We start from the raw sequence: 20,997 nt of genomic DNA on the forward strand, positions 1-20,997 counted from the left end.
TGGAGAGCAAGATTATTTTGGGACCCCACAGTGTCTTCACAGTGACTTCAATTGACATATTTTTATACTTAATATGTATATTAAGTTATATTTTAACACTTAATATCCCAAGTAAATTTTCTCTCAAGTAAATACAGTTGAAGTCAGAATTATTAGCCCCCCTGAATTATTATCCAATTATATACAATTTCTGTTTAACGGAGAGAGTTTTTTTTATTATGTTTCTAAACATAATAGTTTTAATAACTCTAATAACTGATTTATTTTATCTTTACTATGATGACAGTGAATAATATTTGACTAGATATTTTTCAAGACACTTCTATACAGCTTAAAGTAACATTTAAATGTTTAATTGGGTTAACTAGGCAGTTTAGGGTAATTAGGTAAGCCATTGTATAACGATGGTTTGTTCTGTAGACTATTGAAAAAAAAATAGCTTAAAGGGGCTAATATATTTGACCTTAAAATATTTTTTTATTCTAACCGAAATGAAACAATTAAGACTTTCTCCAGAAGAAAAAATATTATCAGACATACTGTAAAAATTTTCTTGCTCTGGTAAACACCATTTGGAAAATATAAAAAAAAAATAAAAAAATCAAATAGGGGCTTATAATTCTGATTTCAACCGTATATCTTTATTTAAAGTTACTTACCTAATAATGTTAATTATATTTTTGTGTTATATAAAGCATGATAAAATACTAAACAAAAAACTAATTTTGGAGTGTAAACTTTATAGGAAACAGTTAATAAATGTGATTTACATAAAATTAGTTAGCCATTCTAAATAATTTAGTTACCTCATTGTATTAGGATAGATGCATATGGAATATCCTCACTGAATCAATTAAAATTTCGAAACAAAGTTATGTTTAAGGGGACGGAAAATATTAGCCTAGCATCAAGACAACAGAAATAATGACTGAGATACAAATGTGTGTGCAGGTCTGTGTATATTTCACAGCCAGTCTGCCAGAACTCATTGAACAAAATCCAAGATCAGGATGGTGTGCAGATCCACCTATGCGAATGTCTGATTTATTTTTCTGTGATATAAACCAGAGCATAATCTCCTAATAACATTTCTCAAGTCTTGCCTCTGGCCAAATTTAACAGAAGAACAGCATCAATACAGAACTCATAATACCAGAGGTGGGATTGATCTCCATTTCCAGTCCCAGCAGGCCTTTCTTTACGTACGCAGGATTATCCAGCAAGCCAAAAAAGGAAACCGCACCAGGTAAGAAGCGATATGAATAATGGAAATGACTAGACTAGTCTGTTATCAGTGAGGAAAACCCTGTAAGCTGGAGAGGATGAGATATAGCAGCTGCTGTTTACCTGTCTAGACCGTCTCAGGTGGCAGCTTACAGCATTCACAATTCTAAATAATCAACATAAATGTTTGCCTTTTATGCAAAGTAAGAAAATTGATCAGTTATTGTTCTTTATTTAAATCTTCTGTCAAGTATTACGTTCATTTTTGGGTGAGACAGATTCCATTATTTTAATAGTCAGTCTTAGAGATTATTCATTCAAATATTCACCATCTCAATTGTTTCTGCTATGGATTATAGAGTGAAAATTGAAGTTTCAGGTATCCTGCTTTGCATTTTTTTCCGACTCCAGACAAAAAACAAAAACAGTAATGACGATTCTTATCTAAAGTTTCATAAGTTACAAAAATGTGATCAAATCACATTAAAATCTTAACATGGATTTAGATATCAATGTTTATTTATGCTCCATTAATATTTACATCCATCATAAAACACTTGTACTCCTAAAGAAACTCTATTATGCATTATTAAAAGTTATATTTTGGTTTTGGGGGTCTCCAACAACAGGCTGATATGCATGCAAGGTCAAAAACACTTTCATTGTCTTATAATATGCATTTTTTTTTTTTTTTTTTACATAATTATCCATACGACTTGCATATAATTTGTTTAGCAATTAATTTGTTCCCAAACCCCTCCTTTGCGGGAGGCTAATCTGTGCTGATTGGTCCAATGACCCAGTCTGTTGTGATGGTCGACTGCGTTCAGCGCGAGATGGAAAGAAACGCCTGACACGGTTATGAAGTAGACAGAGCACAGAGTATGTGTAAGCCTAATGCAAGAATGCATTGAAGCAATGCAGTTATAGTAATAACAACAACAACATTCATTAATCCACACAGTGGCAAAAGTTAAACTATTTTGAGAATTGACCGTGTGTAGGTACAGCTGATGGTGGCCATAACAACAAACAGCAGGAGATCCCTAGCACAAAATGCATTTAAATTGGTAAAGGAAAAAGCATGTGTTGTGTTTTCAACACGGTTTTGGACATGATATATGAATAGCCCATGTCAATTTAAGCAGAGATATACATCACAAGCACTGATCGATAAGTTATGAGTGTTTACAAGCCGCTTGGAGCGATTATAAGTTACAACACACAATTAAATGCATATTTTGCAAACTACATAAATGAGGCGACCATTTTAATCACACTTCATGTTGTGTAGGAAGGAGTGTCAGAATCTACTTTTGCAAATTTAAGGATGGAAAAATCCACTTTGAGCCGTGGAGCATGGACTAAAAGGGTTGAGCTTATTTTCCTAATGAGTTATAAGTGTGTTTTGAGAATAAATCGATCAGAGTCTCATCCCCCATTCCCTTTAAGAGTCAGTTGCGTCGCGCCATAGCGCATTTGCTATTAACATGACAGACTTTGTTAGTGGAAAAACTGAGCGTTTCACTAGCAAGAAAACAGTTAAACAGAGCATCTGCAGCGCGAGAATGAGATAAGCCTCCTCATCTACTTTCACTTTCGCTCTAGTGGATAGGAAAACCTTGTACGCACAGACATCAATTAACCTATATATAATTAATTTTGTTTGTTAAGCGCAAAGATTTGTTTCAAAACTATTTCTAAATTCAGTTCTAATTTCCAGCAAATGAACAATAATAGTGCAGTGTGGTCAAAAAAACGGAGTCATATCCTAATGCACATGCTATGCCCCATATGGTCTGAAACAGGTGGGCAAATCTAAGCTTGTTTTTAATAAAACAATTAAAAATAATTATAAATTATAATAAAAATTATATTAAAAATAATATAAGTATGCATATAATAAATAATACTGCTAATAATGATAACATTATACAAAAACAAATTGTTATGTACAAACAGAAAAAGCCCCCCGAGATGAAGAAGGCATGAAAACATAGTTTTTATATTTATGTAGGTTAAAAAATATGTTTTGTTATATTTTAATCCTTTATATTTATTTCCTATATATCCTTATTATATCTCATACATATCCTTACTATTTTAATTCTTTTTCATACGTAAAAATATTTGCTGTACATCCTGATTGTTTTAACAACTAACACGCTCTGCGCTGGACAATAAACCGGCTTTGTTCTGTTCTATAGATCTGTCTATTGAAGTTTCTCAAAATAGCAACGCGCCAGCAATGCGCCTCAACACGGCTTCTTTTTTAGACTAGAACACCTATAGGCGCACGTATGAGCGCAAATGCAATTGCTATTTAAACAGCGTGGCGCAAAACGTCAAAACGACTCTTGCGCCGAGCTGAAACTAGCAAACAACAATTTTGTGCCGCATTGCTCCAGGTGTATGATAGGGCCCTAACAGTCCTTGCTGATTCTTCCTTTAATAACAAATAGCCAGCAAATCCCACACTGCAGTGTAGGTTATTGTATCAATCATCAGATGAAAAAATGATAGGAACAAACATAGCACACAAACACAGTTGTCTATACTGTGATGTTGTTGTAAGAATTAACCTTAACCCTTTAAACCCCACAGCCACATGTCTGGCCATCTCTCAGTGATAGTAATCTTTGCGTCATGATCAATCCTTTGATCCTTTGCACTCTGATAGTGCCTGAAGGGGAAAGGCACGTTCACGTTTTACCAGGACTTCATATTTGGGGATGTCCCAAATTGAAGTCGACGCGTGCAGGCAAAAGATCCGAATGAAGGACAAATCATTCATTTTACTCTGAGGTGACTTAATAGAATCAAAAGTTTTAAACAAGGTGCATTTTCAGATTTAAACCTCAGCTGGATGTTTCCATTCACTTAGAGCCGTGTTACACACTGCGTGGATAAAAAAAAAAAAAAAAAAGACATAATAGGGGCTCTTTAAAGGTAATGCATTTATGTTTGTTAGTAATTAAATACATTGTACATTGATTAAGATAACAGTTTGCATTGTTTTAACTAGACATCATCTAACTGATTCTTACTGTTATTTCTTATTAATAATGACACAGATCATCCTCCTTAACAACTGTAACACTGGGACAAGAAAGCATGAGATTATTATTTACAGATTTAAATTATTGCACAGTGAACATAATTCTTAGAAATTTCAAGGGAAGCATTAAACAAAGTGACAGGGTCTTCATTTATAGAAAATGACTAAATAAGTAAAATATCACTCCTCAGATGCAATCTAGCAAAAACGTCTGCAATACTACAAAATGTATGACTTCAGTCTTTCTATTTCTGTCCAGTTCAGTCTTTCAAATGTTATAAGAAGAAAAAACATGAGTGGCTTCTTTAAAAAAGCCTTCGCATGACCTGCTCCATTCCTAGGAAGTGTTCCTGTTTTAACCATCAGTCAAGGATCATTTAGATTCTCTGCTGTATATGGTTCATTCATCTGACGTGAATGCCAGTCTTCCTTGCATAAAAAAGCCAGTGAAAGCCTTTCTGCACTGATTTTACACTTATTTAATGTGATATAACATAAAAGCGGAAGAGTAATCTCTGTACACTATATGCATCGCTTGCTATAATGAGAATCAAAAAGCCTTTGAGTTCTATGACCGAATCAATTAATAAATTCTCTCTTTATTTCCCCAAATGGCTTAGGAATTTGTGAGATATTCAGTAATGGCATGTCAGTTAATATATTTTAAATTATATTTTTCTTAGCTGTGAGAAATGCAGGGCTTTTATTTCCCTTAAGTGAAATGAAGCATATTGTTTGCAGTTTTTAAACTGAATAATATTAATTTTACGTCAACATTTAATTGGTGTTTACAAGGGTAACATACATAGCAAAAACAGGACAGAATTAGTAAATACAACAAAAATCTTTCAAATGAGAAATTAAATTAATTTAATTTTAGAAATTTATAGACATATGCAAAGAGCAACCACTTTATTTCTACATTATTTATCTGCAAATCAGCTTTTAATTCTTGCATTTAAAAAACATATTTTGTACTATCTAGTTTTAATCTCAGGACTGCATTGCTAAATAAAAATAATAAAAAACTGGCTGCATTTACCTTATATTAACAAATCTACTTATCAAAAAGAAAACAAAATATACTGTATATGTGAGCTTAGGTATTAATCCAGTGAGATTTATTTCTTCAAGACCTACCTGTCTATAATCAAGCAGAAAAATTAATACACTTACATTAGAGTGACAGAAACACAACAAGTCTCCTGACGTTAGAATAGGATCCAACTCCCTCATATTTTGAGGACCTCTGCAACGTGATGTAGGAGTACAGTTTCCCCGACCACAGAATTGATTGAAAGCCACATATAAACATGACTCCATAGTAACGTGTAGAATCATATCCACAAGACAAGACTTTGCCAAACAACTGGGATTAAAATATCTGTTCAGCTCGCTGTGTTTTAAACAATTTTAAATCCTTGCATATTTGTAATAAAGAAAAGACGTCAAAATAACAACAAATATCCATTCAGCAGTGTATATTAACATGTATCCTGTTACATTTTCATCCAAAAAGTGCAAAGCTAAACGTATGTGTTTGCATGTGTGTGCACGCGCACACGTGCAAACTTTATAACATCATAACTGATGATTCATCATGGCAGAAAGGCTTGATTAACTCCTTTAAATTAAATAACCATTCTTTATGTAGTAAAGAAGGTCTGCTTCATTCTTTTCTATCACTGTGCTGTTTAACTATGTAAGACCTAGCAGGTGACGCTACACCATTCAGAGCAATAGTGGGAATGTTGGGCGGGGAGAACCAGCTTATTTACATTAAAGGCACAGGCAACAAGAACATCTACAATGACTTAACAGCTCAAATTTGCCAGATTAAGAAAGGTGTAATTAAATATCTGATGGGATTTTTGAGCATAAATTTTACAGACATATTCTGGAAAAACAAAAGACTTATATAAAATCTTGAAAAAGTGTTAAAATAAGTGCCCTTTAAATCTTCATTTTTTATACAAAATCAAGAAATGATTTGAATAAAATTGAGGTGAGATTCACACTGCTAATACACTGTATGCCATCAGGCTACACACACTGTACCAATGACAAAACCAATATCACAAAAACTGTTTAAATACCCTTGCATGTATTTGTACAGCTGAAGTGTACTTATTTATCTAGTAATTTTTGTAATTAAAAATGGCTGGCAAAAATTGCAACAAGCTGGTTAATGCATGGAATTCAAAACCTCAACTATCTTAACAAGACCTCATGCTCATATAACTGAAGGCACTTGCAATTACGCTGCTGTTTATTCCCTGTAACTTATTGGCTCTGAACTGGATGTGTCATCAAACACAGATCATCTTAAGATCACTTGTTTATTCAGGGCCACAGAGCTGGTTGTGGCTTGATGGCACAGCGGGCAGAGCGAAGTGTGCAAAACACAAACACTCTATTGAGCGACCACACCGCAACATTATTACAACACACAGAGATGGCGAGCCAGCCAGACTATAAACACATCAGCGCTCAATACTTTATATGCTACAGCTGTGCGCTTAGGGGGAAATAAAGTCAGAGGGTATATAAATGTGCAGTGTGCGCAAAATGTGGATTTTAAAGTTAAATGGCAAGTGATTACGAGAAATGCAATTAAATGCAAAAGGGCAGTTTATGAGCTCAGAAGAGCAAAGAGCAGGGAGGATAATGCAGCCTTTAAAAAACAAACAATCAACAATCTTAAAAGTTTGGCTCAAAGTTTGGCTCAAAGCACTGCTGGATGAAAGCAAGGAATGCTGGGCACGGCTGGACTTCTCTAAGTGCCCCATTATTCTCATGCAATGATTGCTGTTACGTAACTTATAGGAGCTAATAATAGAGCTGCCTCTTTGTTTTTTCTTTATGACCTGATATAGAAACAGCACTTAACCACAAAAACCCCTCTCGATTTATCAGGGTTCACCCCTTTCTGCTTAAATTAATGCACTCGGTGGGGGAAGCACAGCACGCAACATTTTCCAGCAGTTTACTTTTTCTTTAAAAAACCCTCTGAGCTGTTTACTGCGAGCAATCCTGTGGTCGAAAGCATCAAACCATTCTCTGTATTCTTATTTGTTTACATTAGTCCACAAAAAGACAACTTTTCAGAAAGAGCTTGGTAAGGACTAGAACCAGTGACGTTCTTGCTGTAAGGGAACAGTGCTAATCACTGGGCCACCTTGCCACCCATCTAGGAAAGGAGGAGAAGTAGGGGTGGAAGGGGGGAATCGTCTGATTGGTAAATCACAAACTGAATAATGCAGGGCTTGCAGCAAGTAATCATAAGCACTTGATCCTTTCGAAATTAGTTTACAAATAAACTTCACAAAGACAAGAGAAACACTCAAAAATACAACAAAATCTTGCTGTTTTAGAACAAAGAAAACTTTCGCACAGTATTCTATCATCTCAGTCTGAGTGCTCTTTATAAAAAATGTGTCACCAAAATGATGTAAGAATCTCAGAACAAATACTACATACGTCCTACTGATTTGCTATGTTTTGCTGGTAAATCATGTAGAATATTGACGTGTCGCTTTTGTAAAATGTTAAAGACATTCACAGATGAGTAAAGTTCTGGGCTGTTATTCTGAAGATTTTGATGTTATTTCCACACCTAAAATATGATTTGTTGGTTAACTTGTCAGTCCAATAACCTAATAGGTGGTCCTTGACCATTTAAAGTTTCAAAGCTTCCAGAACTTTAGCCATCAGTATTGTAACGCCGGGGGTGACACACACAACTGATGGTAAGATCCAATATGCAGATTTTATTCAACGTCAACCAAGCAATGGTCAAATCAGGTACAAACAGGTATGTGTAGGCAAATCCAGAGTCGTAATCAAAGTACAGTCAATAGGTCGTAAGGCTGGCAGCTAAACAAGATAACTAGGATAAGCAATGCTAGGATCGAGACACGAAGAAACGCGTTGTAATGTCACTGTGAGCGAACAAGACTCGGCAAACTGGTGAATAAGTGAATAAGTGGCTTATGAAGGGTGTCTAATCAGTCTCTGAAAGTCCTCAGGTGATGCGAGTGTAATCAGTCTAGATGAGTGAGCAGGCGTGAGTGTCTGGGAGAAGTGCATGTATGCATGTGTAGTCCAGAAGAAGGCGGAAGTGTAGTCCATGGTATAGTGGAAACCAGCGATCTCCGGAGAGCGATCGCTGGTTCTCGTAACAAGTATGAGGTCTATGTAAGATTACTTCGAAGCCAATACATAGACTATAGTGAATATTCCCTTATTTCACACTCTATATTCATTAATATACCATGTTAACTAATTGACTTTTATTTTAAAGTGTTACCAAAAAAAAAAGAAAAACAGGCTTGGTGTGCCTAAGATACTCTGAAAAATCAATCTCACACTTTTAAACAATAGTGGCAAGTGAAAAAAAAACTTAAGTGGTGCGACACAGTTTACCGCCACATTTTACCCCACTGTGCCCGACATTTAATTGTGTGCTCATTAGGAGGAAAACAAGAGCTTGTCTGATGGAAACAAAACAAACTAGATAAACACTAACACCTATTTTAAAGGTCAGATTGAAGGCATCATTTTCTGCCATAAAGTTACTGACAAGCAACACTAGACATCCTGTAATTGTGCCTCTGCATGCTGAATATTCAGCCTTTATTAAAACCCAGGGAAGTATATTTAATTAGAGAGTAGCAACTCCAGCCAAACAGACACTTTAACTCAACTTAAAAAAGCTAAATAGTTCATTAAACCAAACTTTTGCATTGTCTGTTGAAAATGAGTGTGCGCACAAAACTCATGGTGTTGCTAATTTATTTGAGTGGTTGTAAATGTTGTTAACCGTGCAGTTGCTAGGGTGTTCTGAGTGGTTGCTAGGGTGTTAGGTTGGTTTAGATTTGCTGAGAAGTTACACAGTGCAAATGAACAAAAAACCAAGAAGAGCACAAATAAATTAAGAAAATAATACAAACAGCTTAAATAGTTAAATGCATTAAATGACTTGCATAACCTTTGGAAAGACACAAAAAGCTGGAGAAGCTCCTGGAGGAGCGAGATGCCGATAGTTCAGTGCATATGGCAGTACCATTCAAAGAGCTATGACAACTATGATGCTTATAGCTCTGTAAATGGCGCTGCTATCTGCACCACACAAGTTCTTCCCGACCCTCTTCCTTTGGATCTTTGCTGTGTCTTGGACACACAATAAATGCACTAACAAACAGTCATGAAATTAAAAAAACACAAATCATATATGGTACACCAAGAATACATTTGGCTTTTTATAACAATGGCGTAACAATCAGCTCTTGAACGCTGGAATGTTCCCAGCTAAGAGGGAGGAAAAGGAAATTTGTAATACCAGACAGAGTTATGAGTATCCATGTACACCCACTCGCAAAATCTACACTTTAATCCAGCTGTTTACAGACGCAAATGCACCGAGCGGAATGACATTTTTTTTTTTCAAGTGGAATAATCTTCTTGCCAGAAGCTACTTTTACTGAGCTTGTATTAAAATAAATGAAACATTAAATGATCAAATAATTTGAGCTCTCTTTCCACTGTACATATATACGTGGTTTATCAGGCAAATCCAATTATTTTAACAGAAACCACCAAATACCACCCACTGCTGAATGTCATTGCGGAGAGACGGTGAAAGCATTTTCCATGTTAAACAAGGGTGGCAAGATTCGTTTAACCAGGCTTAAATGCATAAAAGAATTTAAAATAACATGTCAACAAAAAAAATTATCAAAAAAAGAACCTGTCAATAATCCTGATTTAAATTGAGTTTATAATACATTTCAAGAGTTGACAATAGCTATTACTTGATATACTTTGCAGATTTGGCATGCTGTCTTGGGAGAGAACCCTGAGCTTGGGGTTCGAGATCAGGTACGTCTCAAAAGCTCCCCCTGGTAAAGGAGAAACAAAGGGGGAGATGTGGAGGTTCTTTAAAAATGAAGATAAGGAAGGTTGGATGAATTGGCTTATTTACTGGATGCTAGAATTCATCTGATGGGTCTACAATGATATCTGATTGGAGTAGCAATAATTACAGATGCAAATCCAGCCGCAATCAAGCAGATCATGTGCTTCTCTCGAAATTAATTTATAAAACTTCATTTCAGAGTCAGACTTTAATAGAATAGAATCAGTTAAAGTCTGTATTTTTTAATTAAATTGTATTATTGTACATTTATACAAAATGCAATTTCTTATTTTTCAATGTTTTTTATCAAGTATTTGCGTTTTATCTGTGTATAATAACATTAACTTACTGCACTATATAAAACGTAAGATTTTACAGTAAATCAGTTCACAAATTACCCTGAATTAATCAATTTATCAATTAAACGTATCTTATTGCATTTGTTCTTGAGTCAACAACTCACTGATTGAGATGATATATTGAGAGTGAGTCTCAGTTAATTTGTCACTGATTCAATAGACTTGGACAGGGTGAGTCTCCAGCGTACAATTCATTTATTTTAATATTCCGGTGAAATCTAGTCTTCAGTTAGCGATTCACTGATTTAAATAATCAGTCAAAGTGAATCTACAGTTAACGGCTCACTGAACCTGAAGATCTAGGGCCTCAGGTGTCAACGTGTTTTTTTTTTTTTTTTTGTGAGGTTTCATGCTCACATATGGATTCACTAATGATGAAATGTACATGGGAATGTGCGTTGGTCCACGCCAACTTCATGCCTGGCGTACGTGCATTTCTTGTGTGTGTCTGTTTTATTTCCATTGGCGACTTCTAGAGGCAGTTGTGTTAAATTGCACACTACAACGTGTCTTTGAGCCGTGCAATGGCAGTATGAGAAGGGTTCATCCGCATGTCTAGCAGGTATATAAGGTTTCTATACCATGCAGCTGACCAGCCAAACATTAAAGCGCAATTTGCAGCGGTCGCCGGTTTGCCCAACTCAATCGGAGCGATCTACTGCACACACATTGCTATAAAGGCACCATCTGAAGATGAATTTGCATACGTAAATCAGAAACATTTCCATTCAATAAATGTGCAAATAAAATAAGATGCACAGACTTATTAATGATTCCTACTTGTCTTCCTCGTGATGAAGAGTAGGCAAAATTTGATATGTATTGGGGGAAAAAAGAAGAATGAGTTCATCAGATAGCCTCACAGCAAGAAGGTTGCTGGATCGAGCCTCGGCTGGGTCAGTTGGCGTTTCTGTTTGGAGTTTGCATTTTCTCCCTTCATTTGCGTGGGCACATATGGTGAAAAATCTACTTTTCAAGCTGTTTGGACAGAAATATGTGTATGTATAGTGTATAGGCGGTCATATTGTCCTTTTTTTGATTTAACAACATAAAAACGGTGGACCAGTTGGAGCGGTTTTCAGATCGACCGCAACTTGATGTAGGAGTGCGGTCCCCCCACCCATCAAATTAATTGACAGCTGGGTAACATGTCCCGGTAGTCATGTGTAAAATCATATCAACAAGAGAAGACGAGCGCAAAGCAACCGGGAATAAAAGGTCTGTTTAGTTTGCTAGGATCATCAATCGTCATCAAATGTGATCAAAAAGAGTAAGTTTTACAAGTTTAAAATGTTTTAAAACAGTGCATGTGTGTAATGAATTACAGCGATTTACCTCAGCTTTACTTCATCAGCACAGCCGCGTGTCAGAACAATTATGAAAGAAGACGCTTCAATCCTGGTTTGTGGACATTACATCAGGTTTATTTTGTACACTAACATAACAGATATCCATACAGCAATGGAGATCAACCTGTATCCTGTCACATTTGCATGCAAAATAGTAAAAAGCTAAACGCGCGCTGTCTGTATGTATGTGTGTATCGTGTACGTGCCGGGTATGTGTGTGTGTGTGTCTGTGTGTGTGCACGTGAACTTTGTAACGACATTGTGTGTGACTCATCGTTGTTACTCAACAGCAAATGCATCAAATGCTCATTCTTACAAGTTCTTACAGTAGTATTTCTCACAAACACTACGTGAGATCTGCTTCCTTTATGTCTGTTTGTTGTCTGACGCAGCCGAGGGAGGAGATTAAGGCACACAGAACGGCACGTAGAAACGGTGGGTTGGGCAGACTAGCCTTAAAGGCACAGTACAGCAAAACCACCACCCAGTGCAAAAATGTATTAAACAGAAACTTATAAAAGGTATAATAAAAAATCTGATGGGCTTTTTAAGCTGAAACTTTACAGACACATTCTGGAGACACAAAAGATTCATAATAAATATGAAAAAAGGGTTAGGTGCCCTTTAACATGCCTGTACAATAAGTAAACATTCCTCAATTAGTAATTTTATTATTTTAATGCATAAAAGTCAAGTAACTTTGCAAAGGGATTGTTAAACACTTACACCATTTTACTATCAATTATTATGGCATCTGTGTGTTTACTCAAGTACTTAATTTGAGTACATTGTCCAACACTGAAAAGTGGGCTCAAAAATGTCAAAGAGCAAAGAAGTTGCAAAAGTGTTGAAACTGCAGTAATTAGACTGTTTTAATCAATGGGTAAGATCCATGAGCTATCAGTTATTTCATGACCCTAGGAAACATTAACCGCAGAGCTTTTGCTGCCTACACTTAATTACTAGAGCGCTTGATATAAGCCACAGTTCTCTAACAGAGATAAAACACAATCTCATGGTCAAAGCTAAGCACTGCATTTATTTCAAACAGAAAAACTTTGAATCATTTGAAACTTTTTGAATATATTGACTCCTTTTATTGCAAAAAAGACATATTATAGTTTGTTGCAAAATAATCAACACTGAAACCCTGCTGCACCCCCAAACCATGACACTTCCTCCTACACTTTTTCCTGACAATTTTTACACACTTTGAAATCAGTTTTTTCCCCAGTTTGATAAAGAACACAACGCTTCTTATCAAACCCAAGAAAATGAAACTTTCTTTCATTACTGAAGTTAACTTTGGTAGGAAGGTGGGAGGTTGTATGCATGTGTGTGAATTCGAGATTTCTGAATGTGCCTTGCACAAATGAGAGGGCTTGACAAACCACCAGTAGAAACACACTCTCTCATATACTTTAACCGTCACTTGTACCAGTTTTGAACATTTAAAGCAGACAATTTCTTACAATCAATTCATATCTGCAAACATTGTTTATTTATGAATTAAGTTTCACACAAGTAAGTGGGCTTGACAAAGCACCAGTAGAAGCACTATTCTCTCTTTACATGTAAAAAAAAAAAAATCCACCTCCTTACTCTACACTAAAAAAAACAATGCACCATGTGATTTCCGTAATGTCAGCACTCGTCAGAGGTCTGAGCAAACGAATATGCCAATCCTCCGATAGTTTGGCATGTTAATAGCTTTTTGTGTATAAACGTCTGTGGCAGTAGTATTTCCCTGTGCTGAATGTTTAAGTGCATCCTATTTGTTTTTCAATTAGTGTAAGTCAGGGGTGTCCAAACTCTGTCCAGGAGGACAGGGGTCCTGCTTAATTTAGCTCCAACTTGCTTCAACACACCTGCCAGGAAGTCTGTTGGTTCAGGTGTGTTTGATTAGGGTTGACGCTAATCTCTCTAAAAATGTCTTTTTGCAGTATTTGCACACAGTTTGTGTTTGTCTGGCACACTTCACAATTGTCATTTTGGTCTAGCACCCCACCTCTTGCTCACCAATGATGTGCAGATAAAGCTAGTTTGCACCTGTAAACAGTGCGCCCTCTTCTGTTCAATACATGTATCGTAATTCTTTTAACATTTCTACAGATTTGAATCATATCATATCATATTTGAACCGATTATTAATAGCTCACGGTGAATCGTTACATTCCTACTAATAAGTACTTCTTGTGTGTATTGCCTCTTCTTGCCGAATCGCTAAATGCCTCCTTAAACATAAGCCACTTTGGACAAAACTTTTATTGAATGACTAAAAGTAAAGAAGTGTTTGAAAAATTGAGCATGTATTATAGACCAATTACCCTGTTTGTAAACATTCAGGATGCGTGCACAGGGAGGTGGCAGGAAAAAAAACCTGAGCGCTTGCATTTACAGCAAGGGATGACATCCGATGCGGTACAGAGTTTGTTGTTGTCTTAGAAATAAGACATATTGATTACATATTATTAACAATGCTTTCAACGTATTATAACAGCTCGTCACCCAGTGATAAGTAGAGTGATTCTGCCTGGGTAATCATCAACAAGCTAAACCACTGCATTTTGAAGGTGAACAGCATCTGTACAACAGGGTATGTGAACTTACACATGTAGGTAAAGTTGGTTTTATATTTGCACATTTGCACTTTCTCCTTAATAATATAATTTCATAAAAGTATTTTTTGCAAACTCTAAATTGCGAAATCATATTAGCAGTCAATGACTACCAAAGTACAACATTGTTCACAGTCAAATAAACAGTGTTAATGTTGTTTTCAAGTCACTTGCAGGTTATTTCAGACTGAATATTCAAAGTGCCGTGGGAAACAATATAGGGAATGTCACAAGTTGTCACTAAATGAATGTGTGAATATAAATTCAAGTTTACCTTAATAACTTACATTATTGTTTCATTCTTAACATTCAGTGTCCGCAGTTTAATTAACCACGTTTAACTGTTTTTGCTGAAATCATTTCTGCAATCAAAAACGAATAATGTGTATGATACAGCATAGCGTGAACCTACCTGATATGACATGAGAACTGCAGGTTCCAGCATTTCTAATTAGGTTGTCACTTCATCCAGTTCCCTTTTAGCCAAAGACGTCTGGAGTTGGCATTAAAGCAGTGTGGTGTATGGTACAAGTTAAGTTTTCTTTTTTTGGACTTTTAGAATTTAGCATCCTACCGCACATCACAACAAATTTACTATTTGAGCCTGTCTTTTTTTTGCAACCAGGGACTCGTGTGACGTCATGTGTGATGTAGGTTGGTAATTGGTCAATAGACTCAGACCATTAGGTATATGTTTTATTTGCATTATGTTGGGGTTTTTAAAATGTGTATTAGAAAAATAAAAATGCATTTTAGTGTGCTTATGCATATATTTTATATGTATACAAAATTGCTCCTAATATTACAAATCCCTCGTTTAAATAAATTGTTCTATAAAAAGCTTTACAAAAGCATATTTGTGCATATACATTAGTATATGCACAAATAACGAAGTCAAACGAAGTAACAAAGTAACGAAGTCAAATCTGGAGCTTATCTAACAAAATTGTTTACAATAACAGTCCAAAAATTAGTAGCTCAAATTTATTTGTTGGGGAAAAATATATACATGTTTAAAACAGAGCAAAGTTTAAGAGAAACAAACAAACAAAAAAAATTGTTGAAATATTTTAGTTTGTAATTTTTTTTTAATATTTTGCTGAGCACTATATATATGGAACCACAATCAAAATGCAGGATCAGGGCCAAATGCAGATCTTCATAACATGAGATCCAAAGTGAGAGTGAGAGAAATCTCACTAAATATTGCATTGTATCAGCCCGGCTGCCTCGCATCCCCTGACACATCTGTCCTCAAATGTGTCAGCAGACGGCACCATGTGTCCACATCCCCCTTAATAAGACATCTGCCCTGTCAAGCGTCTTATTATAAGCAATGGTCTCTCAGGTCTGGTTTAGATCCTTTGTCGTCAGTAACCTGGGCTGCTTGCCCATTGATTTGCTATAATAACAGTCAAATTACCAGAAGCTCAAGGCTCCGAACGTTTCATAGCTCTGGATACATCAGCCCAGACAATTAGAAGAATATTGATGTCTATTGTGGGTTCACCCGCGGCCCTGCACAACGCTCCTCTGAGGTATGTTTGTTCATGTCACATTGAACAAAGTCAGTTCCACTGGCACGGCGAGAAAATCATTCACTCTCAATGCTGAATAATAATGTTCTCTTATGCTAACACACAACCAGCTGCCCCTGACTTCCTGTTTAAAAGCTGTCTCCTCAATTTATTGCACCTATTGATCTTTAGAAACTTGTGAACCTAGAAGAAAGCCGCAGAACTTTCAGAGGTGATGAGGTATTAATGCTGCGTGTAAACATGAGCAAAACCGTAATTATTGGCAAAGGATAATTTAGCAGAACCTGTGTGAGAGAATTGCGTCTTCACATGGTGCAGCAGCGAGAGTGTTGCTCATTAGGAGGAAAGCGGGAGTCTGTCTCATGGAAACAAGCGATGAGCATACGGCACCTCAATCATAGCACTCAGATCTGGTTTTATTGCTGTGATCAAGAGCTGGGTGATGTATGTATGAACAATTTCTTTCATCATCATGTATGAGAAATTGTAAATCCCTACAGACTATACATTTTTTTGATGTTAGCTTGTTTTAACAACTGAGAAATTATGAGGAAAAACCTTATTCTAACAGCATTTATTAATTTAGGTTACACATAATGAATTTAAATACATAAAAACAAATAAAATTGTATTAAACTTAAAAATAACTTTTAAAGGGATTTTAACATATTTGAAAAAAGGCTAAAATACAAACAACAAAACTATAACGCTACAAAATAAAATTATTATTAGGGGGCTTTCACACCTAGACATTTATGTCAGAACCTGCCCAGTTATTGTAGTTCGGCATATGGGAATCTATCAATCGCAATCAGATCCACGCCGAAACAATCGGTCCGAGACCGCCTGAATGAGGTGGTCTCAGCTCGATTGAAACAAACTCTGATGCAGATCCATTGTATAGTGAGAAAGCAAAACAATCCAACGAACCAAACTATATCACAGTGTATTGCGTATATGTAATAGCCATCTGACAAGCATGTGAAAGCATGCTGGAATATTACCGAGTCCTGTTTATCTGTGAGGAAAATTGACAGAATTTACCATCTGATAACTTTTTGGATAATTTTTTCATCTTATAAAATTTTATATTAGGCCTGTTGCTTTGTTCATTTGTGCACTGACACTTTGAAAGAAAGATCAACATTGATCTGCTTCATGATCTGACTGCAGTCTCGCTTCATCTGTTATTTCTCTATAATTTAATGCATATAATATAATAATGGATAATTCTAGCCAACAGTTTTTTAATAGATTGATTGACTCAATAGATAGATTTTTTAAAAACTTGACCAGCGACAAGATGATCCCAAGGTGTCCATATCCTGGACCAGGCCGTATCCTGAGCAGCTGCTGGGGTGGTCATGGACGAGTGGAAAGCATGAGACTGATTCCTGTAACGCTCCAGGGACAGACGAGTCGCTAAGGCCCAGCTTCTGGCCTCCGTCACTGAGACTACAGCCCTGCACAAGACGTTTGGCCAGTGAAGAAATTAAAATGCTCGTGCCCAACTGAGTCTGATTTCTCTCTCTTTTGTTTTTTTTCTTCACTCTTGCCAATTAGTAGTTTTTTTCCCCTCTCCGCTGTCGCCACTAGCTTGCATGGTTTGGGATCGGTAGAGGTACGCATCGATGGATTTGCTGCTCAGTGTTTAGGCCCTCAATAGTGACTGTAAACCACACTGAACTGAGCTGAACTGAACTTAACCACTAAATACTGACCTAAACTGTTTCAATTTACACTATGATCTTTTTTGTGAAGCTGCTTTGACACACTCTACATTGTAAAAGTGCTATACAAATAAAAGTCAATTGAATTTAATCGAAAATTGAATTGAAAATAAACCCTGAAACCAATGTTAGGAGAGTTTACTCGCACGTAACTCCTTTTAACTATTTTGGTCTGTTCAGAAACTTTGCCATGTGAAAGCGGACTGCACCAGGAACAAAAAACAATTCATCAATTTTAATTGTTTTGGAACAAAACAATCGATCTACAGGTGTGAAAGCACCATTAAAGTGCTCCTGACAGAGATTACCTAAATGGAAAAATTATAAAACTGTTTAAGTCTAGGTGATTTGTAAAATGAGTTTATTCCTAAAAAAAGAAGTGTTAATTTAAGTTTATTTTGATCTTTCACTCATATTGTTTTTACTAGCAGAATCTGACAACATTAGTGAGTCAAATTCATTAACAAAAATATACAGTGAAAATTTGAATCCCTGTTTTGGAACAAAACAGTCGATCTACAGGTGTGAAAACACCCTTACAATATATGTTTACAAAAAAAATAAATACCATTTAAACAGTCATTATGCTTAGAAAAGGAATTAACCATATTGTAACATACTGTAAAATTGTTGAACCTTCATAATAAAAATATATTCATATATGTTTAAAGGAATGGTAATTAATCTAATTATTTATAATAATTGCTTAATCTCAAATATTTACTTTATTTTTTATATATATATATGCATTTTGACCAGATGACTTGAATAGTTTGAAAATGTTTGATTGCTAAAGGTGAGCATATCTGCATAAAATATAGGCTAATGACAAGCAAAGTTCAATACAAGATGCAAATTAACAACGATTTATGATTTTTCTGGGGAGTCAAACAGTATGCACTGAATAATAAAAATATTAACAACACTGCATCGTTTTATTGAGTAAATAATTATGTAATGTACACTTAATGTTTAAGCTACAAATATTGTTCCTAAATGGCTTAAATTTGTTTGAAATGCTTTGTTTGTTTGAAATGCAGTCTAAGGTTAAAATTTGAAAGTCTCCACTATGTTGTTTAATGTCTGATCAACTATATCATAGTTTAATTGATGCTAAAATAATATATTGTGCAGCCATATTGGGTGTTGATGGAAAAACCCACTTAAATTTACAAAACACTAATATTAAATTATTCTGATGTACATCTTCCAGAATATACCAACACATTTTATTGTGCTGTTGATTTTTTTTAATCATTTTTACATCACAGTGTACATAAAATATGCTTGGAAATATGCCGCTGTCCTCAAAAAGCAGCCCACGTCAAGGTATCATTAAAGATTTCACATGATTTGAGGTGTTATTTTTTCAAATCCCTAACCCACAGAGCGAATAATATCAGAAGTGTTGTTTACCTTCAGTAATTAACAGAGACTTTTTAAATAAACATATTATTATTTCAACCTTTTGAATGTTCCATAAAGAACACAGTAATTGGGATGCATGATTAGAGAGCATGAATCACATGTGTAACAATACTGACTGAATAAGCACCATTCACAGCAGTGGCGGTAAACAAAAAAAGCAGAATAATGAAAGCTTCGTTCTTTTCCAGGCCCACTAAACCATGAAGAAGTACCTTATGCAGAATAAACCTGCATTTACAAATGCATGGTTAAAGGACACACATGAATACAGACTCACACACTATAAACCATTAAGGCTTTTAAATGGAGATACCACATGTCATGGTGAAAGAATACAAGGCGAAGTCAGAAGTCGGAAAAAACAAAAAAAAAAACAAAAAAAAAACAACTTGAAGTGATGGGAAAGGAAAAGAGTGTGTATGAGTATGAAAAGGACTCACTTGAGAACTCAGCACTAGACAGGAACAGGCCTAGTGTTGCAGAACCAGAGGAGCAGTTTGGAGGCAGAGGAGCAGCCGCTGGAGCAGAGGAGGACAAGGGGCAGCACACATGAAGGACAGAGAGGAAGAGCAGGAGGAAGAGGAGGAGAGAACAGGAAAAGCTGGTTATTTCAGGCCTGACTGATTCATTGCATTCTTTTAAAACACATTAAATACTATAGGAGAGAGCATGTTAATATTAAGGGTAAGTATAATTTTGGCAGTTTGATTACAATTAAAATACACATTTTTTTTTTTTTTACCATAGATGCTTTCCATCATTTTAGGTTGTTATTGTCATACTGATGTAGCTTAAATACTTATTAATATGTAATAAGTTGGTATTAACATGGGTTGTGGTGTTGTGATTAGCTACATTTTTTACTGTCGGCTCTAAAGTTAGTGTTAGCATCCTGGCAGGTTGTGTTTCTACTGACAACTCCAGGGCTTGATAGAGATTGAAGATTTCTATGGTGTGAAATGGCCCTTAAATTGTGATAATATGTGGGTCTGATCACTGTATGAGGCAGAAACATAATAGGGCTATATTTGAAAATATGTGATATGCAATATTATTATTGCAAAAAGTATTTCAAAAACATTTTTTTCTAGCTATAACATTTTCCTATAGAAAATACTATTTTTACTACACTGTAATAATATTTGACTTAAAATTTTAAGCTGAGTCAAATTAAACTTGAGTTCATTGAACGTATATTATGTAAAACTGACTTAAAACAGCTTGCATAACTTATAAAATTAAGCTAGAACATGATTAACCTAGTTTAATAAGTTGTAATGAACGAAAAACATATGCTGTCATGCCTAATTGATAACATCATTTTTTACAGTGTAGTATTTTTTCAAAATAATTTATAAAATGATCATGTTAAAACAAACATCTAATACATACTGTATATACTAAATTACACTAATTAAATCTACTTCAGGCAAAAAAGTCAAACATTTAGACTTAAAACACTACGAATAAGTAAAGATCTGTCCAGATATTCTGACTTTCAATTGCCATTTTCTTTTTTTTTTCCCCAGACTCCCACTATTAGTATTTATTTTTAGCTCTAGGTTTACCTTATAGGCCATTTTATCTAATAGCGGATCAGCACCTACTGGGGAGGCAGTGATAAAGATAGCAAGGCCCCACCTAATGTATTTATATTCAGTATATGATTATAAGTATATTTCCCAGTGTTGGGTTGCGGCTGAAAGGGAATCCCCTGTGTAAAACATATGCTGGATAAGTTGACAAAGCCGAAAAGAAATTGAATGAATCATAAGT

At 35.4% G+C, this 20,997-nt stretch overlaps 1 protein-coding gene and 1 non-coding gene across 3 annotated transcripts in view; both read right to left on the reverse strand.

Moving 5' to 3' along the window:
* Positions 1–20,997, reverse strand: part of htr4 (5-hydroxytryptamine receptor 4) — a 179,550-nt gene that overhangs the window by 19,603 nt on the left and 138,950 nt on the right. The window contains exon 7 of one of the 2 annotated variants that reach the window (XM_021481160.3): positions 19,662–19,739. The exons of the other annotated variant lie outside the window; for it this stretch is intronic. Within the exon in view, the coding sequence (XP_021336835.1) occupies positions 19,676–19,739 (64 nt within the window). The 3' untranslated portion in view covers positions 19,662–19,675. The remainder of the gene's footprint in view (positions 1–19,661; positions 19,740–20,997) is intronic. 2 annotated transcript variants of the gene reach the window in all.
* mir458 (microRNA 458) lies at positions 9,332–9,409 on the reverse strand. Its single transcript, NR_030143.1, has one exon. It is a non-coding gene; the product is annotated as a microRNA 458 (primary transcript).

Source organism: Danio rerio, chromosome 14 (genome assembly GCF_049306965.1).
Source record: "Danio rerio strain Tuebingen ecotype United States chromosome 14, GRCz12tu, whole genome shotgun sequence".
In the NCBI taxonomy this organism is placed as follows: Eukaryota; Metazoa; Chordata; class Actinopteri; order Cypriniformes; family Danionidae; genus Danio; species Danio rerio.